Source organism: Xiphophorus hellerii, chromosome 12 (genome assembly GCF_003331165.1).
Source record: "Xiphophorus hellerii strain 12219 chromosome 12, Xiphophorus_hellerii-4.1, whole genome shotgun sequence".
Classification (NCBI taxonomy): domain Eukaryota; kingdom Metazoa; phylum Chordata; class Actinopteri; order Cyprinodontiformes; family Poeciliidae; genus Xiphophorus; species Xiphophorus hellerii.
The window spans coordinates 10,357,400-10,382,762 of NC_045683.1; the positions used below are offsets into that span (position 1 = coordinate 10,357,400).

A 25,363-nucleotide genomic window follows, 5' to 3' on the forward strand; every position below is an offset into this window, starting at 1 on the left:
GTTAAACAAATTCTTCTCTATGTGAAAAAGACATGAGAACATATTTAGACCTCAAAGGTTGGTAGTTTAAGCCCTGAAGATAATATTTAGCTGCTTTCTGTAAATGTTCTGACTAGGGCTGCTCAATATATCACAAATATATTGTCATCATCATCAAAATATCAGTGTGTACAATATTCATATGACAGAGGACTATTTGGAGTGCGGTAATGATTGGCTAATATATTTTACAAGTTCTGGAAGAGCCAGTTGGACATACAGCAAAAGTTCAGACCTCTAACTCTTTCAGATGGGGTCAAGTAAAGCCAGGCTTGCATCATCAAGCAAACAGTGATTGTTAAGTTTATTCTTCACATAAACTCTGAAAAGATCACAAGGACAAAAAGACTTGTCTTTAGCAAAAGGAGAGAAGCTTGTCAGACTTGGCTGTTTAGGCTAACTCCAACGAGAGCTTGCAAACCTTCAATATTTATTCTCTTCAAAGCATAGGCGTTCAACAGCACAGGCAAGTACAGGAAATGCATTCCATATATGGCAACTGCAAAGACAGGCGTTTTACACAGGATGTCACAGTTTCCCTATACTTGTAAACGGCTGCGAAAGCGTCTGCACATTGTCTGGAAACTACTTTAACAGTGAAACACTTTTTGCAGACAGAAAAACACAGCAGATATAACAGTAAAAAATGGTAAACAGTATCAACATTTCCATCAATGACATTACTCCAACTCTCTCTGTGCCCACGCCTGATGCAGTAAGAATCCACTCAACAAGCTGAATATGTTACTCATAAGCATATTCTTTACTTTTGGATTAAACCTGACTATAAATATTGCATAGCAAACAGTGCTTTGTTATACAAAGATTGAGCACATTACTATAGTCATGATGATTAAATACTTTTTGTCACTTTGATCAACTTTGTTTTCTCTGTGCTTTTTTGATCTGAGGAGATAAATTTTAGAATAATTTGCCACATCCGTTGATAAAGTTTGCAAATATTGCTCATAAGGTACAAATGTTTCTTATTTCACTTCCTGTTTTTGGTTTAGTTTGTCCTTATTCCCTTTACCTGCTGTTTATTTTTCTTGTCATGTATTCTGTCTTGGCATTTCAGTCATACCATATCAAGAAGCTGGTTCCCAACATGTGTCGGAGCAGATTTGCTCCAAAAAGGATATCTGAAGTTTGTGTCATAATTGACTTGACTTTATTAAATCAAGATTGCATCTTTGTGTTTTTTATGTTATTCATTTATTGGGATATTCCTCAGTGACTGGAACCTGGAACAGCAGTTTGAGGGAATCAGTGAATCATTTACCTTTTTTGCCACTCAGTGAAATTTTACAGCTAATCTTTTTTTAATGCATCGCTGTTCACAGAGCTTAACCTCAACCTTGAGCACTGCTAATAAACTAAAAATAACCACATTTGAGCATACTTTCTTCCCCTGCAGGGATTTTGCTTGTCTAAGATCACAAAGTCAGGAGAAAGGGAGGGAGACAAGGTTGCAGAGTCTCCATCGGATTCCAGCGCCCCCTGCAGACGCTCCAGAAGCACATACACCCCCCTGGAGCAGCAGGTCCTGGAGCTGAAACAGCAACAAAAGGATGTGCTGTTGGCAGTGGAGTGTGGCTACAAATACAGGTTCTTTGGAGAAGATGCAGAGGTAAAAACCCAAACTTGCTTAAATAATCAAATCTAATCATAGCTCCAGTATATCTGCTACTTTGCAAAAGAAAGTATTCATTTTGAAATTACACACTCCTCATTTCCTAGTACTGGGGGAGGAGAGAAAACATCTTTGCTCCAGATTTAGACCAAATAATAATTTAGAAACTTTTGCATTTGAACAGATTGCTGCAAAAGAGCTGAACATAACTTGTCACCTGGATCATAACTTCATGACGTGCAGCATCCCGACTCATCGCCTGTTTGTTCACGTCAGGCGCCTGGTGTCTCATGGACACAAGGTACCAGATGATTGTTAGATTCTGCTTCTCCTCTCCCTTCCACTCTGTTAGCAGAGACAGATATTGTCTCGTCACTTCTGTCTGTCATTTTTAGGTTGGTGTTGTGAAACAGACAGAAACATCTGCGCTGAAGGCGTCAGGGACAAACAGAAACGCTCTGTTCAGCCGTCAGCTCAGCGCCTTGTACACCAAGTCCACTCTGGTGGGAGAGGGTATCCTTACGGACATTTTCTGTCCTTACATGCCCCTAAAATAGCTTTTTCATCCCTTGATGTCCTTGACGAGGTATTATTTCCAGACGTAAACCCGGTCTGCAGAGTGGCAGACGTGGAGGAGGGGGGCTGTGCTGACGTGGTGTCGGACCCTCCTGACAGCTTCCTGCTGTGCATCAGTGAGAACTGGGACAAAGTGAAGAAGCAGCTCTCCGTGGGGGTGGTGGTGAGTCTGATAAACAGAAACTACAGCTGAAACCAAGCAACGTCGTATTCAGGTCAACAATATGAAGCACACCGATACTGAATGTATCTGAAATCTACAAGATTTTAAGAAATTCCTGAAGGGAAATAGTTTTTTTTAGCTGTTATTCTGTATCTGAACCAGATAAACCGTGAGAAGATCTGTGGTTATTTGTCAACAGGGTTGAGAGTGTCTGGCTGCGTCATGTTGTAAGACAATATTTTCCACCTAAAGAGGTTCTGTAGCTGATTACATCTTCTCCTCTGTTTAAGTGAGATATTTTCAGAACAAATTCATCTGTTAAAACTTATGTGAAAGTGTTGGTCAGTGCTGATGTTTTATATATTGGAGTCTTTCTTGGCAGATGTTATTGATATTTGATCAAAATTATCAATGATGCATGCACAGGTTTATGATGTGCAAAGTGTGAGATAAGTTTTCTAAAATATGAATTGTCATGTTTGTTATATTCAATCCATAACAGAGTATTGGGGCAATCATAGATTAAGATTAGGAATGAGTAAATATCTGCCAAAAACTTATTTAATATTCTTTGTTGTCAAAATATAATAAATTAGCAAGAAAAAATGAATATTTTCCTCGATTAAAGGCATAACTTTCCGATATAAGTACTGAAATATTCTCTGATGTCAGAAATTTGTAAGAAAAAAAATGTGAACATGTTTGAGAAAAATCTCTTATAGAAATATTTTTTGTATGTTTGTCTGGATTAAGGAATAAATACATTTTCCATATTGTCATAAAGATAGATTTTAAAGACATTTAAAAAAAATTTTTTCCATCTTTGTTTAAACAAAGTTGGAAGGAGAATCATTTGTATGCACATTTAAAAATATGGCTGACTTTATTTGTAAAGTCAGCAATCCAATGTGAACTGAGTGATCAAACTACCTCTTTACCCTCTAATCTTTTGTTTTCTCATTTTTCTGTTCCTGTGCTTGTATCTTGTGCATCAGGCGGTCCAGCCCAGCACTGGAGACGTGTTGCTGGACTGTTTTCCTGATGGTCCGTCTCGCTCCGAGCTGGAGAGCCGTATCCTGAGGATAAACCCAGTGGAGGTTCTGGTGCCTTCGGATCTTTCAGAACAAACCTCCAAACTGCTGCTCAGTATCGCTAATGCCAGGTAATCTGCTCTCACGCCACAAGGGGGCGACGTATTTTCATTTTCTTCACGGCAAACTTCTGTGCCGAGCTCATCTCTGCTTCGATAGAACTGAGTGTGTTTGCAATTTGGTTCATTTGATTCTGAGGGATTGTGTTTAGATTTCCCCAGGCCGGCAGGCAGCCCTGCTGAGTGGAGCACTTTGGGCTTAGTGTGGCAGAGGAAATTGATGTGGGCGCACTGAGCGGTTATGAGATTGGGTCTTCAGCACGCAGGTTCTGACCACAAGGCTCAGCAGGTCCACAAGATTCATTTGCTACTTAAGGTTGTAGATGGATTTTGCTGAAACTGGAAACTTTACAGTTTAGTTTGTGAAGATTTTTGGCTCAAATTAAATAAAGATTTGATTTGGAAAGACAATCATGTCATACTTTATGAGTCTCAAAAACACGGTTTGAACAAAGTTATTAGAAGAAAAATTACTGTTATGATTAATTTTCCAAATGCTGGTCACATTTACTGCATGATTATAAAAGTGATCAAAGGAGTTTATTGAGATAATTCATATTAGTTGTTTCTATAACTTTAATGTGTGTTAATCGAACAAAAAGAGCTTTATTTCCATATGATTGAATCATCAACTTTTTTTTTTTTACCTCATTTTGGTCAGAAAGAAATAAGCAATCTTTATATATATATATATATATATATATATATATATATATATATATATATATATATATATATATATATATATATATATATATACACAGTACAGACCAAAAGTTTGGACACACCTTTTAATTCAATGAGTTTCCTTTATTTTCATGACTATTGACATTGTAGATTCACACTGAAGGCATCAAAACTATGAATAACACATGTGGAAATATGCACTAAACAAAAAAGTGTAAAACAACTGAAAATACCCCTTATATTCTAGTTTCTTCAAAGTAGCAACCTTTTGCTGTGATTACTGCTTTGCACACACTCTGCATTTTCTTGATGAGCTTCAAGAGGTAGTCACCTGAAATGGTTTTCACTTCATAGGTGTGCCCTGTCAGGTTAATAAGTGGGATTTCTTGCCTTATAAATAGTCATGAAAATAAAGAAAACCCATTGAATTAGAAAGGTGTGTCCAAACTTTTGGTCTGTACTGTATATATATATAATATACACCGCCTGGCCAAAAAAAAAGTCGCCACCTGGATTTAACTAAGCAAATAGGTACAAGCCTCCTATTGGATAAGTACTGCATAGGCAATTATCTTTCAACTGGCAACAAGTTATTTAACCCCAGCTGATGCAATGAGTAACTCCTCATTTCTTAAACAACCATGGCAAAAGACACATCCTGTGGTCGTGGAAAAGACGTTAGTCTGTTTAAGAAGGGTCAAATCATTGGCATGCATCAAGCAGAGAAAACATCTAAGGAGATTGCAGAAACTACTAGAATTGGGTTAAGAACTGTCCAACGCATCATTAAAAACTGGAAGGATGGTGGGGAACCATCGTCTTCCAGGAAGAAATGTGGTCGGAAAAAAATCCTGAATGATCGTGATCGGCGAATACTTAAACGTTTGGTCAAATCAAATCGAAGAAAAACAACAGCAGAACTCAGGAGTATGTTTAATTGTGAACGCAAAAGCATTTCCACACGCACAATGCGAAGGGAACTCAAGGGGTTGGGATTGAACAGCTGTGTAGCCGTAAGAAAACCTCTAATCAGTAAGGCTAACCAGAAAAAAAGGCTTCAGTTTGCTAGGGAGCATAAAGATTGGACTCTGGAGGAATGGAAGAGGGTCATGTGGTCTGATGAGTTCAGATTTACCCTGTTCCAGAGTGATGGGCGCATCAGGGTAAGAAGAGAGGCAGGTGAAGTGATGCACCCATCATGCCTAGTGCCTACTGTACAAACCTGTGGGGGCAGTGCTATGATCTGGGGTTGCTGCAGTTGGTCAGGTCTAGGTTCAGCAACATTGTGTGCCCAAAGAATGAGGACAGCTGACTACCTGAATATACTGAATGACCAGGTTATTCCATCAATGGATTTTGTCTTCCCAAATGGAACGGGCATATTCCAAGATGACAATGCCAGGATTCATCGGGCTCACATTGTGAAAGAGTGGTTCAGGGAGCATGAGACATCTTTTTCACACATGGATTGGCCACCACAGAGTCCAGACCTTAACCCCATTGAGAATCTTTGGGATGTGCTGGAGAAGGCTTTGCGCAGTGGTCAGACTCTCCCATCATCAATACAAGATCTTGGTGAAAGATTAATGCAACACTGGATGGAAATAAATCTTTTGACACTGCAGAGGCTTATTGAAACAATGCCACAGCGAATGCGGGCTGTAAAGCTAAAGGCGGTCCAACAAAAATATTAGAGAGTGCGTCCACTTTTTGGTGGCAACTTTTTTTTGGCCAGGCAGTGTATATACTGTATATATACTGTATATACAGTACAGACCAAAAGTTTGGACACACCTGTCTAATTCAATGGGTTTTCTTTATTTTCATGACTATTTATAAGGCAAGAAATCCCACTTATTAACCTGACAGGGCACACCTATGAAGTGAAAACCATTTCAGGTGACTACCTCTTGAAGCTCATCAAGAAAATGCAGAGTGTGTGCAAAGCAGTAATCATAGCAAAAGGTTGCTACTTTGAAGAAACTAGAATATAAGGGGTATTTTCAGTTGTTTTACACTTTTTTGTTTAGTGCATATTTCCACATGTGTTATTCATAGTTTTGATGCCTTCAGTGTGAATCTACAATGTCAATAGTCATGAAAATAAAGGAAACTCATTGAATTAAAAGGTGTGTCCAAACTTTTGGTCTGTACTGTATATATATACTGTATATATATATATATATATATATATATATATATATGTTCTGATACTGTTCTGATACTGACCTGTAAAAATATTTATTTTTCCCCATAGATACACAAATAGCATTGTTGCTCCTCCTGGTTAATATCTACATTACTATTGCATTAGCAAAAATTATTAACTTGTAAACAAAAAGTTTTTGAGTTTTTGGGATTATTATCTTTATGTTTTTTACTTATTTTTCTTTTTTTTTAATGGTAATTGGTGGCAGGATAAACTTTGGGTTCTTGTCCAGCCCATTATTCTTACTGTAAATAATAAAAGTAATAAAATGTGTTTTGTCTAAATTCCTGCATTTTTAAGCATTTCATTGTTACTAAAAATAGCTGATTTTTAGTATTTCTCACTCTGTTAAGTCCTCATTCCTCATAGAGGAGTGTTGTGTTTCTCACAGTTTAACAGTGCTTCAGTACGTTGCAGTCATTGATCGGAGAAAGAAAGAAAGAAACATTTCAACTTGCTTGATGCAGGAGATTTCTTGTTCCAGTCATTTTCTGGCTTGATCAACACAAATCTCCACTCTCCAATTTTACAATCTATTTATGACTTTGGTTTTGCAAGAGAGAGAAAACACAACTTCTTTTTAACATCAGGAAGATTTAGTTTCAACTGTGAGATCAAAAAGACAAAGAACTGAGATTTATGTTTGTTTGACTGACGACACGGCCAGCACCGCTGACGCGGAGCTGCTTTGTTGCGCCGTCCTTCATGTTCACATCGGCGCCAATGACGTCCTCTGTAGCCCGGCCATGACCACAAAATCCTGAGAAAATGAGACATGAGAAAGAGAGGGAGTGAAGAGCATTTGATTACAAGCCGATAGTTGGATAAACAGGAGAAATGTCTGCCTCATTCCCTTATAAAACGAGATGGAGCAGATTTATTATCCTCTCTTGTAAAATTCTTGCAGCTATTTTCTTTCTTTTTTCAATTTTCAATCAGTTTCATTGATAATCACTGCTCCTCGGAGAGCTACCAATCAGAACCAAACTCCTCTTTGGCCTCTTGTGTCTCAGATAAATCTGTTACACGTCCGTAGCAAAGGGAGCTTAACGACAAAATTTTCTTGCTGATTATTTTTTCACTGTTTTAATGACTGAACCTGAGAGAAATGATACATTGTGCATCAGTAATTCAGAGATAAATGTTTCAATGAGTACCGGTAATGAGGCTCTTTTAAAAGAGCAGCCAGGAGAGCGTCTGAATCGAGGGATTTTCGTGGCTGCTGACGTCAACGTGTCGGGGCTTCTGTCTCTGGGGTGGGCAGGCGAGACGGGACCCGTGGCAACGGACTTGTGTCCATGGAGTGGCTGGTAATGAGTCCCTCAGAGGTTGATTGTGACTGGGTGTGGTGTTGGTGGCTCTACTGATGCAGACAGAGAGGGAGTTTGCATTTTACCCGGAGGCTTAAGGTGGGGAATATTAAATGTTAAGATTAAATGCAAACATCCCAGAATAGATTCACTCCAGCTCATGCAAATTCACCAAAAAACAAACAACATGAGTGTTTACAGTATATGTTTTTTTGGGGGGAAGGATTTAGTTTTCACCCTGCAGCAATGGTGCTAATTAAAGATCTGAATTGACTGCAAACTCTAACCATTAATTTTTGAGTGGCAGTTTTTCTGATTTAACTCTATTTGTGGCTCTGATTGATTGAGTGGCTCTCAACATTATTGTTTAAGAAAATGCTAATCTCCAAACCACTGAACAAGTCAATGGAAAAGAAGCATTGAGGAGAAACCTGCGGGAATTATAATTAAGATAATGAATAATTATATGCATAGCTGAGGTGCAAAATAATACATTTAATAAATAAAATTTGATGAATAAATAAATGACCAACTAACTGGGGAACTGGTGCCTCTCCAGTGGTCAGTAGCTGAGGACAGGTTGGCAGAAAAACAACACTTCTACCAAAGAAACGTAAAGTGTCTGTGTGACTTGTTTGGTATTTTTTTCATGTGGTATGACTTGTGTTTCTACATACCTCATACCTGGGGCAACCATGGTTTTTAGGCCCATTTGATTATTTATTTATTTATTTTCTGGTAAAGGTTTTTTCAGCACTAGTGGCCTTTGTTCATTTGTAACTGGACAAGCAAAAGGGCAGCAGGAGAAAGTGAAGACATGCAGTAAATGATCCAGGGCTGGGAACTGAACCAGTGACAAAGACTGTAGACTTCACATGTGGTGCAGCTGCTCTACCACTGAGCATTTTTATAGTGTCTATTCTCATTTATTTATTTTTTTTCATTGACATTTTACATTTTTCTTGACTCTTTAAGAGGGATCTACTTCATCCCCTTGCCATTTGGAAAACATTTTTTGCTCTTCTAGTTTGTGGTATTGTTAAGAATTTGCCTTCACTGTTAAACTATTTTGAGTGCTAATGGCATAGGAGAATATTGGATTGTTTTTTAATCTGGCCGTCAGGGTAAGCTCTACTTAAAAGTGTGAAAAATCCTTAATTTTTATTTATTTACTTTAATTTTTAAGTCATGCTGATGTAGAGGTAAAGACAGATATAGGAAGAAACATTTATTATCCGTAGATGATGCATTCTGATATATACTGTATATATATACAATATATATACTGTATATATATATGGCTTGATGCATTCTCTCTTTGTACTTAAGATGAGTCTGGATACTTATTTTCTACTTATCAGTTGCTCTTAGGTTTTATGGACAGTTAAACTATTAACAAGATACTATTGGATGTATCTAATACCTTTATATTTTGTATTTTATGGTTTTAGCTCAAAGTGTTAACTGTTCCAACACTGATCCTGTTTTCATTCTCTTTCATTTCTTTTTGCATGAACCTGAACCAGGATCAGTCTTGGCTGTCTAATATTTTAAGTCGGGCTGAGCTTAATGCAATCCTCACAACGCTCAGGCCCCATCAGGGTTTTGCAGAAATGCTCCTACAACACCAACCGTGGATCAATAACCGCTTCAGTCGCAGTTCTTGTAAATGTCGTTATGTGGTGCAACTGACTGGCTCAGTGATTAATTGCTCCAGTTTAATTTCAAGCACAATGTGGGATCTATTGATTGCTTTTATATAATCTGAGCTCCTGGACGGACCATTTGCTGAACTGAAATATGATGATTGTGTGTTTGCGCATGGGTGCTGGAAAACGGAAGAACGAAAGTGCTTCAGCGCTGCGAAGAGAGCCATGGCAACAACACGCTAGACAAAGCAACAGAGTCCTTGAGAGGCGCGATGCCGAGAGAGTGGATGGAGCAAGAGGGAGATACGATGGTGCACCAAGGAGATGCAGAGGAAGATGTGGCTTTTGCGTCTCTATAGTCTGCTTGAACACAATATGCAGCTGCATCTATATTTTTCTCAAATAGAAAACTGTGATCAAGCTGTGAAGTATCCAAGTTCAAACAGAGTGACAAGCAACACTGAGTCCATGGATCGATACTAACATGTGGTTGTTGTAATAAATTAAGGTTATTGCTGTTGTTGTTCCCCTCCAGTGCTCAGACTGATGACCGAATCAGAGTTGAGAGAAGGGACAGCGCTGAATTTGAGTTCACCTCTGCAATGAACACAGTCGTCAAATTCTACTGTCACACCCCGGAGAAAGGTGGATTTTTATGTTCTGTCATTTTGTTCAGCTTAAAGCTTTTACTCTGAACGCATTTCCCTCTGTTTGGTTCCTGCTATTAATACCATGACAGCCACTCAGTGGTAACACTGGATGTGTCTGACAAGGACTGAGCGATGACTCACGGCTGTGCTTTAGTGTTAAAAATCCGAACATGACTGCGTGTTTTGTTTTCCTCCAGACTCGCGCTCTCTGTCGAGTGTGGCCTCCTTCGACAGCCCGGTCATCTGCTGCCTGGGGCCGCTCATCCAGTACCTCCAAGAATTCAATCTGGAGAAGGTTCTTAGAAATGAAAGGTACATGACACCGACATATCCTACATGATTAATGTTGGGAAACATGGGAGAGATTATAGAGATAATGAATGTAATTCTTCCATATAGAGATAATAATTTAAAATTTTCTTTGGGTACAGCATTTACAAGAAAATGTTGCTTTTTTTCTTTGTTAAACATTACTGTAATGAATCTTCGCAATGTTTAAAATAACCAGGAACATGTGACAGGATATCTGATAACCTGACACTTGTATTTATTATTACAAACATACAATTTTTAAATTTATCTGCAACCTTTGAAATTAGAGAATAAACGCCTTCTTATATATGCCAGTTGTTTCTTGTTGGGCTTGTGACAGTTTCTGTCATCTGATCTACACAACCAAACACTATAATTGTCCTAACAAGGGGAGGTAATGGTGTTCAAATAAGATTTTTCATTTTGTGCAGCTCATTTCGGCATCTGTCCAGTGAATCAGGGGGAATGAAGCTGAGTGCTGCCACTCTCAGGAACCTGGAAATCCTCAATAATCAGGTACATGCTCCTGTCATTTAGCTATTATGGCCAATTTTTGAGGAAAATAAGATTGTGTATGTGGAATTAATAAATGATTCATACTATGCTACTGTGCTGCAGGACATAATGCACTTTGTATGGTTCTATAAAATGCACATGCTGCGCTGCTAAACGTTGTTTACTTTGGCTCTGTGTCAACAGCTCAAAATGTGACATTTGAGCACCTCAGCCTTCATTTATTTGTTAAATCATATGTTGTTATTTTTGCTGCCTAATGCGTCTTGTGTTCTGCATGTCAGCCATAATGATCTACTCCTTGTGATTTCCATTTCAATAATTTTTATGTTCTTATCCTAAAGTGCTTTGCTGCTTGATGGTGCAAAGGTGAATTATTTTTTTATTTTTTGCTTTTTCTTTGATTCATAGACAGATGGGAGTGTGAGGGGAAGTCTGTTGTGGGTGTTGGACCACACTCGCGCTCCGTTTGGACGGAGACTGCTGAGGAAGTGGGTCAGCCAGCCGCTCACAGAGCCTCAGTGAGTACAGGTCACCTTTGACCCCAGGTTCATTCTCACTCACTGGGTTCTCAGTCAGCCTGTACAGTATCAGTAAAACATGTGACAATTATTGCTAAATGCCATAATAAGGATATGATTTTTGAATTATGTGCATCATTTTACTTCTTTTTTTGTGTTTTGAACTATGTTTAGGTTTTTAAGCTCTGAGTTTGTGGAGCAATTTGTAATTTTTTCTTTTTTTATCTGTGAAAGGAGCTATACAAATAAAATGTACTTACTTACTCCAAAGCAACAGAGCAGGAGATTGATAGGAACAAGTCTGTCTGTAAGCTCATCTTTAAAAAGTCTTAAATCCATGTATCTAAAAATAAGGCCTTAGAATGTCTTCAATTAATTTAAATAATTGTAAGTTGACCTTAAATACTTTAATCACAGGACTTAAATGTTGTCTTGGCAGTATTAATTAATCGCGTATATTCAACATTTTATTTTTTTGTGGGATTTATACGTTTGGGTCTCGTTTCGCTCTATGAATCCCTGTTAACTTACACTTGCTTGCTTTCTGCAAAAACACACACCATCATGGGTAAGTGTAAATCTAATACAAGCTTGCTGGATGAAGTTTTTACATTTCTTTTGAGATTCTTCAGAATGGTTTTAAAAAGTCTTAAATTTGAGTTGTTGAATCCTGCAGAAACGCTGGTTTGGTGAAGAGAAATGGTGGCAGAAAATATTCTAGCTAAACCCTGAGTGAGCCAGGAATACCTTCTAATGGTAAAAACCAAACCAGTGACAGGCTAATGGTGTTAAATAATGTTACCACCAGTTGAGGAAGCCTGAGAACCGACTGGGAGAAAACAAGAAACTCTGCTGCTTTCCAGTTCCTTCATATCCACTTTGCTTTTTGATATGGATCTTTAAGTAAAATGTCATGAAAACAAACTTTGAGAATGAAAATTGTTATTGTCATCTTTTCATCTTTATAATCTCCATAAATGAGCTTCAAGAAGAACTCCTCTATTTTTTTGTTGCTTTAGTCTTGTTTGTGAATGAAACTGTGCAACATCCACAATAAATAACTCTGGTAAAGAATATATACAATACAAAGTCCGTAATCTCAATGTACATTGATTCCTCTACTGTTTACAGCAGAAGAAAGAATATATGTAAAATTTGTTTAGAGTCAGCTGCTTAAAAAAACAGGGTTTTTCAGTCTAATTCTGCTTTTTATGCAGTCAAATTGTTAGTAATTTCTGTCTCTGAGGGCAGCCCTCTTTTCTTTCTGCACAGGGATTATGTTTGTGGATTGGGCACCGCTTTTCAGATTAAACGGATAACATCTCTGCAGAATTTAGACATGAATCTAATCCTGATTACACGCAGGCGGATTAATTCCTCGACACACTGCACATCAGCAAAAGGCACGGATGTTCTGGCCCAAAGCTAGACAATGCACCATGACTTTTTGTTCTGAGTATGATGTTCAGGTCACAACTTCTCTAAATCTGCTCCAATCTGCTTGTTTGGGGGCTTTTTAATGGCCATACTCAGATGAACTCTTTGTGCTCCTCGGTGAATTGCTTTAATGGAGTTATTTGCAATTCAATCTAAATAAATTCTTTGATGTATTTTTACAATGATTTTTGTTTTATTCTGGAGTGAAATTCTTCATGTCTTCCCTGTCTGCAAAACCTCAGATTATTTTAAAATGAACAGCTTTTCAGAAATGGATCAAACATGAAGAGAAAGACCAAAAAGCTGAAAATAATATATTCTTTTTAATGAAACTGTGTTATTTATCTTAATTATAATAAAGTAAAAGCTATCTAAAACTGTCACCATTTTCAGGTGAATGAAGATTTTTAAACCCAGTATAAGAGGTTGGATTATGTCACTTTGAATGGTTGTACTGCAGTGTAATTTTTGGATTGCGTTGGTGTTGCAGTCAAATAAATTCTCCCATCAAATGGTGACACAACCAGAAATATTAACATTAATTAAAATTTTTGAGATCTTACTTTTTTGTTTCTCTTACCACATCTTCTAAAATAAAAGTGAAGTTACTGGAGCGAGACAACCACATGGAGTTTGGTGACTAATTTGCTTTTTAAAAAATTTCCCCTTTTATTAAGAACTGAGAACAAAATTAAATCAGCTACCCACTCAACAGAGTCTGACTGTTCAGCTTTACCACTTTTAAAACCAAAATTAATTGCCCACTTACAATTGTTATTATTAACTAGATCTCATATCGTCTGACAGATATTTTACTCAATCTTTTACTTACTCAGGTTTCCTGTGTTTTTCTTGTTCACATTTTGTGACGTTTCAGTCACAAATCATAATGTGTTTCATTCTCGATAATATTTAGGGTCTGGACTTTGACTGGGCCATTCTAACAGATAAATATGCTTTGATCTAAACATTGTTGCTACTGCAGCTCTGGTTTTAAGGTCACAGTTGTATTGGAAGGTGAACATTTCTAAATTACAATTGAAACAAAAATGACTTTTTTTTAAAGCTTCGTGAATATGAAAACTGAGAGGTTTGGTTTGAGACAATAAAACATTTTCTTAAACAGTTTTTTCAAAATTTGCATTTTTACATTTCAAGCTAACAAAGTCAAGCATGGGGATTAATTAGATATTTTTAATTGACATATTTCATAAACTCACAATATAACATCTTTTAGTTTGTGACAAAATGTGATAAAGTCCAAGGGATATTAGTGACTCTGCAAGACGTTTAACTGTAAGAATCAGCTCAGTTTCTCTTCTGCTTTCTGCCTGCTTTGCAGAGCTTCCATCTCAGAGTTTTTCCAGTTATGTGAATAAAGCTCAAACTGAGAATTTCCTGCAGTGTGCCACATGTGTGAAATGGAAACTGTAGGCAGAATCTGCAGTATAATTGCTTGGACCTTTTTCTGAGGTGTTCATGTGACAAAATATAAAACACTGCAGGAAGTCAGGCGGTTGTTTGGTACTTAAAGGCAGCACTATAACTGCAATCAGCGGGGTTGCAATAATTCAAGAATCCAATCAGTGGCAATCATTTCAATCAGAAAGGATTCAGCTTTTCTAAGAACACATATCTTTTGCTCCTTGCATAGCTTGAACGTTTTGATGGCTTTAACTCCTTGCCTTTCAGCCCGTCTTTGTAATTCACACCTCTTCTCTTTCCTGCCGTCTCCTCCTTCCTCTCTCCTGCAGGTGTATAGCAGAAAGACAGGATGCTGTGCAGGAAATGATGGAGTCAGACTCAATAACTCTGAACTCCATCAGATCTCTTCTGTCACATTTGCCTGATCTGGAGAGAGGCATCTGCAGCATATATCATGGAAAGGTAATCAAAAACACTTGGCTGCATATTTTATTTAACTGTGTGCGCTATAAAGCTTTGTTATCCAGAGATGGTTATAAAGTACCTGAAAATATGGTCTGACCCTCTCAAAGACAAAAAAAAACATTTTCTTCTTCTTCCTCTCATCTCGATTGTTCTGTTTTTTTATGGCAGACTTGATTAACAGAAGAGAGCAAGTCACCTCACTGTCACTTTCCTGATTGTCTAACAGAACCTCATTTCCCACCAGACCCATCTAAGAAGTGCCACATACCTTTCTTCTGTCTCCATATGCGTATTTGTGTGTGTTTGTCTGTGAAGCAGCACACTGGTGTATTGCTTCGTGCTCATCTTTCTGTCTCCTTCATTTAGGGTTAAAAGAAAATGATCTGATGTCTTCAAACGTGGACACACAGCGAGCACACGGCGCCGGGCCTTAATTGTCATGTTGCCCATCTGTAGATAAATGGGTCTGTGTGAAATGGCCTGTGTCTCAATGGCTCCATTGACATAAAGGCAGGGAGGGCATGCCTGTGGTCTTCTGCTGCTCTCTGTTTGTTTTTCATAAAAGTGCAACGTGGGGGCTGCAGACGTGGGGCAGCACTAAAACCGCAGCGAAGCCTTTAGTACCAAAACCCCCGGCGGCGTGACCGTCATTGATGTGAGGCTTCTGACTTGTTGCCATACAGTAATAATATTGGATATACTCTCTCTCATCAGAGCCATTCCCAGGGAAAAGATTGATTCGTGCTTTATATTAACTTAATTTAATTGCCACAGCAATAGTGTTGACGGTAGAAAACAGGGGCTGCTGTTATTTAAGGTTGACTGGTTTAATATTTGTCATCATGTGGATTGCTGGAACCGTTTCCCTTTAAACACAATTTAAAGCCTTTATCGCCATTTTTGAATCAAAGTTTTGACATGTGAAGGTGCAATATTTTTAATCTTTTAAAGGAACAGTATGACGCAAAATACTTAAGTGTGGCTGTACATTACTGACAATAAGTGGGATGAATTCACTTTTTCTCATTACTCTTTCTTTTGCACCATCATGAAGATCATGTCACCTGTCAGTTTGGGCAACACGACTAAAAGTCCATCCAACAGGACAAATTCAATCGAAACCAAATGTTTTACACTAAAAGACAGAACTTTTTTTTTATCACTGTCTGACATTAATATTGGTCAGAAATGTTGCAGTTGGAACTCTAATCTACAATTTCATGTGTTTTTACAGCATTTGCTTTTGTCGTGCATTATCTGCTGGGAATGGGTTTATTTTTATTTTTACTGTAATATTGTAAAAGCTGGCAGGCTGTGGTTTATTACGAGTTATGTGCTATTTGTCTGACAGCTTTTTAAGCCTCAGTCACATTCAGGGCAGATTACTGTTGTAATCTTTCTGTTTTTACAGTAACACACCATTCCATGCAAAAAAAAATAACTGAATAAATAACACATGGAGATACATGATGGTTAAAAAAAAGCAAGGACTTTTGCCACTGTATTTACTGTGGTGTAAAAAAAATTGCACTTTTTGAAATTTATTCTGCATTTTTTGTTACTCTTAAGTCATTTAGATCATAGTGGGACTTGCTGTGTTGCACTTTGAGATTGTTAAGCCTACTTCATGTAGTCAGACAGGTTCTATTTAATACTGTTTTTCTAACAGGTCTGTCTGTGGCTCACATTTACTCCTTGTGAAAAAGGGTTTACTCTGGATTTCTTCTTCTGATAATGGAATTAGTTTGATGATATGAAACATTTCAGTGTGATTAAAAAAGCAAAAACAGAAGAAATCTTTATTACAACGTACGACACCACTAAGCTGGTTGTTTTTCTGCATGCGCTGCAGTCTTCCACGCAGGAGTTTTTCCTCATCTGTAGCAGTCTTTCTCGCCTTGGGCTGGAACTGCAGGCTCTTCTTCCAGCTGTCCAGTCGCAGATCCGCTCCTCGTTGCTCCGGAGCCTCTTATTGGACACTCCTGACCTGCTGGCTCCGGCCCATGGCTTCCTCAAGGTGCTGAATGAGAAAGCAGCAAAGTAAGTTGAACTAAAGACAAGAAAACCATAGAAACTGTGCATACCTTGACCGACTTTTAAATATTCTTCAAAATCACTCAAGAAAAATAAGATTAACTCCATTTATCCATCAAAGCATGTTTTGATGGATAAAGGTGTGAACAAATCTTTCTCTCTTGCTTGTTATGTCTATAGACCAAACAAGAGTTTTTTTAAACTTTTAATTCATGTAGTGTAAAATTTTTAAAAATATTTATCTTAATCCATCCTAATTAAAAAAAAATCAAATCTGCATATATTTGTTTTTTATTGACATAAATATTACCTAGACCCTGAAATGTTTTACACATTTTGATCATTTGACGTTTTTGTTCACTTCAGGTGTTCAATACAATTGAAATCAGAAGTTTACATACAATGAGTAAAAAAACATATTCTTTTTAACTGTCTGAAATTAAATCAGACCAAATTTCTCTTAGGTCAGTTACAATTTCCAAAGTTATTTCTTTTTGCTAAATACCACAAAGATGAGAGAAAAAAATATGTCAGAGATTTATTTAGTAACATCTTCAAAATCAGACGTTTATATTCAGAATGATTATTATCTGTTTAGACGATGAGGGAACGGCTGGGCCAGACTCCCTGGTATGATGACATCCACAATAAAACTCCTGAAATCATGTAATCGATTTTTTATTATTTTTTTTCTTCCTTCCCAAAAATATCAAATACCATGTGCCCAACCATTTGAACACTTTCTGAAGGTGCTGCTTTAAGCTGATTCTCCACACTGTTTCTGACAGCTGGCATCAAGTGCCGCAGTTAAAGGCATCTGAGTGTTATATATTGACACAAGGATGTTTCTTTGTCTTGTTGTGGTTCAGATTGTCAAACTGTGAACTCAAAGATTGGCAGAGTGAGGTGTTTACCAGCAGCTGTCACCTTTAAATTGGTTGTTTCTGCAGGTCGGGGAATAAGACGGAGCTCTTCTCAGATTTGTCTGGCTTCCCGATGCTGCAGGAAAGGATGAGCCAAATCCAGTTTGTCCTCGCTGAAATTCAAGCCCACCGCAAAGAGGTCCGCTTGGTGCTTAAGGCCCCTGCGCTCGATTACGTCACTGTTTCTGGACAGGAGGTACGGCCTGTATCTGTGTGCGAGTCTGGGAGAGGGGAAGAAAGTGGGAGGAGGTCAACTGGCTATTTGGGTCGAAGTCCCAGCTGTTTGTGTTTGTCTGATTTGAGCAAAGCTGACACATTATTTTGCCTGTCTTCTCTGCTGTGATTTATCATCGTCCTTCTCTTCTGCTTTCAGTTTCTGATTGAGGTGAAGAACTCATTGTCATCAATCGTTCCACCTGACTGGGTCAAAATCAGCAGGTCAGCTCACTTACCAGTGAAACAATCAAACACTTTTTACAGGTTTTCCCATTTTAAAATTCCCAACCTAGAGACTTCAGTCTCTAGATTATTTTAATTTATTTCTATTGTGGACAAAACCCTGGAAATAGTTGTACTTAGACCACTTTGACCTAGATCAGGATCAAATTCAAATCCTTTGAAACACACTTTGCAATTTTATTTTAGGTTTTAATAAATATTAAAAACAATAGAGTAGTGTTGATGTTTATGTGGGATATAAACCAGAGCTATATAAGGAACTGAGACAAAAATAAGAAGAGGGAAAATTTAGCTTGTTTGTTCTTGAAACAATTAAAATTATAGGATTCTTTAAGGATGGCTAATCTTTTTGAAACATGCCAAATAAAAGAGTTTCAACTTAAGACTTTATTGAGCCCAGAGGGAAATTTGTATTGTTATTCTTAAGTATACCAAATAAATGCAACAAAGACCATTGGCTTTACAACAGTTTTGTTTTTAGTATTGTGATAAGTGCTATAAAAAATAATATCCCAGTTCAAACATTTTCCGACGCCCTATTGTCTTCATATTTTCCACTGTTATCAGACAAAGCTAAACACAGAAGCACTGGACTGGCATATCTTCTGTGATTCTTTGTAATTTTAAGAGAGACAGAAAAATTATGTTGAAATAAAATATGCATTAGGTTATTCAAACCCATAATCTGACAGTTAGGAGGACCTAAGCAGACTCAACTCCTTTCTGAGAAACATGCTGTCATGTCATTTGAAAAGGGAATTATAAACAAACAATGAAACGAGCAAATAAATAACCAAAGTTGGTGATTTATTTTTTAACACATTGTTATTGATCCCATAAGTACAACTGGACCGATTATTAAAAACCAATATTTATGACAACAGAAAATCATTCAAGGTAACAAAATAGCTCTTAACGGGAAATTTGGCCGTAACTAAAACAACTAAATAACACGAACAGATAAAGTTATGCAATCATCTTGAAATCAGAAGCCTGAAATCCAATATTGCTGTGACAGTCAGATTCTTGATTATTGTGTGTGTTTGCATAAATAAACATTTTTGCACTACCATTGCTGTTCAGATGATTCTCGGGAATGGTTTACTTAGCATCTAGAGGCGAGCTGTTTGCAAACCACCTCTCAGCATCAATTCGTTTCACCCACACAGCCGCACCTTGAATCATCACGTTTTGCTGCAGGAAAAGTTGGTTGTTGTTGAACTCTTTTCTTTTTCTCGTGAGGCGACTGGATTCCCAAAAGATTTGCAAGATAGCAACCAGAAAAAGCAATACATGCGTCTGCGCTTCTGGCTTTATCTCTGTGTTTGTTCAAATCGATGTCTTTGCTTGCTGATGTTACGTATTTACACTCTGAGCATCAGCTCAATATCAGCTGAGTGGAAAGTAAATGCTCATTGTTGTTGCTGCAGTTTCTTTTCTGACACCTGAAGACTATCTACATTCTAGCCCTTTGTTTTTATAACAAAAATTGTCAGTTTTAAAACTTTGCAAAAATGTTTTTAGTGTCTTGTAAAAATTTTAATAGTCTTTAATCTGTTCATGTTTAGTAACTTTTATTTTATTGAAAAATTATGATGTAGACTAACACTGACTTGTTCATAAGTGTGAATTGAAAGGAAAAGGACATTAAAAATCTAAAAAGGTTGCTTTGCATTTGTATTCAACCCCCTTTACTCTGAAACCTGTAAATAAAACCCACTGCAGTAGTAAGTGTACTGAAAATTTGAAAGGTTAAAACTGGTAGTTAAGAACTAGAGTTTGGTAGTAAGTAGTTACATTCACTCAATTACATTTACTATCATTTAGTAACTTTCTGGAAAAATGTACTTGTAGTGGTATTTTTCCTAAACTACTTTTTACTTGAGTAACTTTATTATGAATTATCAATACTCTTTTAATGCTTGTTCTCCTCCTCTTCCTCGCGGGTCCTCTGCAGCACGAAGACTGTCAGCAGGTATCACTCTCCTTTCCTGGTTGAACGGTACAAGAAGCTGCAGCAGCTCCGAGAGCAGCTGCTGCTAGACTGCCAGAGGGAGTGGACCCGATTTCTGGAGTACGACAGAGGCAACTCCACACACACACCCCCACACACACCAACACACACACGCACACACGCCAACACACAGTTCTTGTCAGGAATTCAAATAAAAAACAGTTAAAATACATAACAAGTCTGCGGTTCAGAGGTATGTGTCCACAGCTCTCTGCCTGCCAGAATTAGTTTGTTTAAGTCAAGCACCCTGTCAGTTGTCTGCTCTGAAACCTGTATTCACTAAGCTTAATTTACACTTGAAAATCATTTTTTCCTCTCTCTTTCTCTCTCTGTAGTCAGTTTGGGGAGCACTACCACACCATGAAAAGAGCTATTAGTCACCTAGCAACCATGGACTGCCTCCTTTCATTGGCTGAGGTGGCCAAACAAGGGAATTATTGCAGGTGATTTCCTCTTATGCTGACCATAAATATTGATGCATGTGCCGGATCATATATTTTGTGTGTGTGTTGGGGTATTGTTTATATTTCTCTGTGTGGATGGGTGTGTGTATGACTGTGTATGTGGTGGTGGGGAGGGGGGGTGGTCGTCCTCTGTCGTGTCCTATAGACTCCGACAGGCTGTATGTGGGCGTATGCACCGGGCTGAGCACTGTGCTCTGCCAGAATACCAACATCTCTCCCACTCACTCACACACAACCATCTTTATAGTGTCTATTTCTGCACGTTAGATTTCAGCTTTTTCCTCCATCCACATCGTAGTACTGAATGCGTTCTTTCATGCAGCTTCCTTTTAACCTCAGCTCACTGTAAATTTCTCACTTTGGCTGTTTTAAATGTTGCATTCAGCTACAATAGCTGAAAGCTTGTGCTTGCAGTGTTCTGGAAGCAGTAAAAGAAAGATGATCTGCAAGCCTGTCAAAAAGAATTGAGCCTCATGGATGGGGAAAAGGAAGACGTCTCATGAGACAACTCAACTTTTGCAGGGCATAAAGCTCTTAATTCACCTCTTCGTCTGTGTTTTGACCCCGGGGCTATGGTTATAAGATCCTGACCAGAACATCCTGCATTCAAGTGGCCGAAATGAACATTCTGTGTAGGGTGGCTGAAATAAGCCTAAGGCTATGTTCACACAGAAAGTCTTAATGCTCAAATCCAATTTATTTTTTTTGCTAAAATCCATTTTTTGCCTGCTCATTCATGCTACTTATTGAAACCGACTGCAATGAGACTTTAGTGTGAACAGTCTGCGCCCCAAAACTGACGTCACTCAGAGGTGCAATGTTTAAGGAAGTAATAATGATGGAGCCGTTTATATATGATTTTAAAGTTTATTCAGGGAGTTATCACTCCCTGAATAAATCGCAAGATCATTACAAGATCAAAGGAAGCTAATAAAAAGAAAGGACAACTAATAGAAGCAGCCTTTTGTGGAGCACTGACCGCAACTTGAGTAGGGAAGTCTGTTTGGATGTGTAGTCGGAGCCAGAAGTGGTGGGATCGTGATGTGATTCATGATCCCACCACTTCTTTTATAATTCTTTTAAAATTTCATAATCATCAATTTCAACCATTGTTTATGTCCTAATTTACCATGACTGGCTTCTTATGGTGCAAAATTATGATGCATGTCTCACATAAATGACATAAAACCCAGATAAAATGTGACATGATCGTTCAGATCGCAGACTCTTTGAAAGCAATCAGATACGTATCAGATTCAGTACAACATATGAAAGTGGAATCGATTGGATTTTTTGGGGGGGTGAAATAATTAAAATTGGGCCGTTCAGACTGCAGTGAAAAAGCCAGATATGGGTTGCATTTGCCTTAGAGGAGGAGCTAAATTATTTTGGTGTAAAGTTGTTGCTGCTCTGCATCAAAATGAGTCAGGTGAGATGGTTCTCTTTGAATGATGCCTTCTGGATCATTTCCTTTTGAGGGTTTTCCAGTCATGTTCCACTGGGAATAGACAGAGTAAACCAAGACAACAGCAAAGAAATTATAAATCTGTGCTGGACTGGAAGCAATGAGGAGCTCATTCCTGCACCGCAGAATGAGCAGGAGAGAGATGTCTGAGTTTCAGCCCTGATTCCCGTTCAGGATAACTTGGAAAATGGATGCATGATCTGAGCTCTAATTTTAAAATTAGACATAAAATTGTCATCTTCCTGCTTTTTTTCTACATTCACATTTACCTCTTTTCTCTTTCAAAAATGTCCCATTGAATCACTTTCAATCCCAGCCGTTAAAACCACTGCTGCTCACTCTGTTGTTTAGATGTTAATATTTTCAGGGATATCACTGTCAGAATTATTTGCATCCCTGCTGTTAATACTTTGTACAATCCGTTTGCAAACAGGAGAGCATTTTCTCTTCTGTTACATCTCACATGGTTGGATAATATATAGAAGGAATCTTTTATCATTATATTGATAGATTGTCTAGATTCCTTGGTCCTCCTTTAGGTTCTCTTCTCCACACAATAGAAAATCTTTCATCTTGATCTGAAGCTGTTTCACTTCTTTTCTTTTTTGTATGTACTCCCAATTTTCAATATCCACTTGAATATTTTAAAGGATAAAAATTAAGAATCAGTTGCCCTTTTTATTCTTGTTTCAGATTTAGGGCATCTATTGTTGTTTTTTAAAATATTTTTACAGTTTTTACAAATTCACCTCAAACTGCCACTATTTTATCGGAAACAATCAAACTTTGGTTTAAAAATGAACATTATCTCTTTGAGTTTTGTTTCTACTGTGTGTTCATGTCTTTAACCGACTTCTCTCTATTCAGGCCAAACGTGTGTGAAAATAATCACCAGATAATGATCACTGATGGCAGACATCCTGCGATAGATTTATTGATGGGAGAGCACAGCCAGTATGTTCCCAACCACACTGTATTACAGGTACAAACACACACGCACATGTACATATTCAAATAACTCTGAGACAAAGAGCTTTGCACGACACACGCTCACACACACGCATACCCACACACTGACTTCCTCGCTTGGCGCTCGAGTGGGTGTAGGTTAATCTTGCAACAGAAGCACAAGGCTGTGGGAAGAGAAGCCAAGCTTTTTCAGTCCACCCACCTCCTCAGCTGTGCGTGCATGCATGCAAATATCTCATTCTAGTCACAGTTGTTGTCTTCTTCTCCTCTTTCTGTTTGTTTTAGCGTGACGGCAAGAGAACTATGATAATCACAGGGCCCAATATGGGAGGCAAGAGCTCCTACATCCGCCAGGTCGCCCTTATTTGTGTTATGGCCCAGATAGGCTCGTACGTCCCGGCGTGTGAGGCCTGTCTGGGCGTACTGGACGGTATTTACACCAGGTAGGCCTCAAACTCACACACATTTAGGGCTCTGCTTGCAAGGTGTTGGACATTCCTGCATTGAGTTGTTTAATACAAGCCAGAAATTGCTAACTTGAAAGAAACTCCCTGATTTCTTAACTTGTAGCAAATCACTCATAAATGAAAATAAATGCTACAAAAGATTATTGAATATTTGTCTATAAAAAAAATTTATGAATTCTTTGGAGAGACCCTATCCGCATGCTGCAACATCTTGAATTACTAAAAAGTTCCCATACGGACTTGCAAAAGTTCCTCGTCTTCAAGTAATTCTAAAGATTTTCATTCATATTTAGTTTTTTTTACTGCATCCCAAAACTGGAAGCCATTCTTGTGTTGATTTGGTTGTAAGCTTGGATTCATAGTGATGTTGACACCAGTCAGCTTTCTAGGCGTTAGCTGACTGGCGTCTGGTACTGTTCATGTTTGAACCCACTGTAACTTACATAGACCCAGTTCTAATTGAAGGAACTTTGGTTTTTGCCATATTGCACCATTACAACCTGAAAATGTTGGGCATTTCTTATTTTTGCTCACAATCGTGACAGCAATGCTGATTCAGATTCCAACTGGCTTTTTGTCCAATTATATATTTTTATTCGTCCGTTTTTTATTAAATTTTTCCCCCCCCACTTCTCCCCCCTTTTTTTGTTGCATTTTTTACTTCTACCAGTTACTTTATGTGTTGTCCACTTCCCTTTGATCTCTTTGTATGTGTGATTTGTTTTATTTGTTGCTGATGTGTGGTATATATTTTATTCCATTAGGAAAAACGTATACGTCTTTCTTAATTCCCCTGCTCTATATGCAATGCTGTCGAATGTGTTTTTATTCCTTTTCTCCTGACTGATGCCTTTGTTAGATGAGATTAGTTTGATCCTTTGCAACCTCTCTGCAATGACTTTAGCTAATCTATGCAGATGAGCAGATGTCAAACAAAGACTCACTATAATTGATTGTAAGTGTGAACACATGAAAATTGAATGGAGAGATACTGCTGCACATGCTGTGGGTTTCGCTTTCCAGTGTGGCTGAATATCTACGATAGAGCCTTGGGTTTGTTTCAGTGCATTTGATGCTTGATTAGATAAAAAACTGTAGAAATTTGAGGTTAACTTGTTCTTTCTCAGGTTCTCTGAGGATTAATGAGCAGTTTTGCTGTGAGGTAAAGCTGTGTTTTAAAAAAAGCTGCTGGAGACCTTTACCATGGAGATTCCACTTGAATTATATATAAGGGACTAAAGTGTATCATGCATTTTAGTTAACAGTTAATTTATTGAGGCTTCCTACACAAGTCTAGAAAAGGATGGGATTTCATTTCAGTATTTTCCAAGTCTGGAGGAGAATGGAAAAAGAAAATAAAAGTATAAAATAATTATTTCCTGTCTTTACCCAAATAACATCATCCTGTTATTAACAGATACTGCACAAAGTTCAGTCGGGCTTAAGCTCAGAAGACTTTTTGTAAATATGTGACTTATATTTTTTATTCCATTTGTTTTATTTAATTTTTAAATATGGACCTATTTGTCTTTAATAAAAGTGATGCAGATAATGATATTCCCATTATTTTGTCTGTTAAATTAACAGTGAGCATACTTGAGCAACTATGTTTGTCAAATGAAAGGTCTCAAGCTGCATTATTAAGATTTAATTATGTGATTTTCTCTTGTTTTCTCAATAAACAGTAAACATGCCCAAGCTTAATAACTCACACCTTCACTCCTAAGCGTTCTTTATGGGTTCATTATTAGGCAATCGTTTATAAGGACATTGGTGAAGAAGAAGACGTCTCTCTGCCTGAACGTCTCATAAAACTAATCTCACTTTCC

At 37.8% G+C, this 25,363-nt stretch overlaps 1 protein-coding gene across 8 annotated transcripts in view; it reads left to right on the top strand.

The window, feature by feature from the left end:
• msh3 (mutS homolog 3 (E. coli)) overlaps positions 1–25,363 on the top strand; it is a 55,021-nt gene that overhangs the window by 10,618 nt on the left and 19,040 nt on the right. For 6 of the 8 annotated variants that reach the window (XM_032579594.1, XM_032579598.1, XM_032579595.1 and 3 more), the window contains 17 exons: positions 1,457–1,669; positions 1,857–1,973; positions 2,068–2,185; positions 2,272–2,411; positions 3,407–3,573; positions 9,952–10,061; positions 10,264–10,378; positions 10,810–10,894; positions 11,303–11,412; positions 14,604–14,736; positions 16,592–16,779; positions 17,724–17,892; positions 18,070–18,134; positions 20,113–20,229; positions 20,505–20,612; positions 22,966–23,080; positions 23,353–23,510. In XM_032579594.1, coding sequence (XP_032435485.1) covers positions 1,457–1,669; positions 1,857–1,973; positions 2,068–2,185; positions 2,272–2,411; positions 3,407–3,573; positions 9,952–10,061; positions 10,264–10,378; positions 10,810–10,894; positions 11,303–11,412; positions 14,604–14,736; positions 16,592–16,779; positions 17,724–17,892; positions 18,070–18,134; positions 20,113–20,229; positions 20,505–20,612; positions 22,966–23,080; positions 23,353–23,510 — 2,228 coding nt within the window. The remainder of the gene's footprint in view (positions 1–1,456; positions 1,670–1,856; positions 1,974–2,067; positions 2,186–2,271; positions 2,412–3,406; positions 3,574–9,951; positions 10,062–10,263; positions 10,379–10,809; positions 10,895–11,302; positions 11,413–14,603; positions 14,737–16,591; positions 16,780–17,723; positions 17,893–18,069; positions 18,135–20,112; positions 20,230–20,504; positions 20,613–22,965; positions 23,081–23,352; positions 23,511–25,363) is intronic. The other 2 variants (XR_004341312.1, XR_004341313.1) reach the window with 1 other exon arrangement.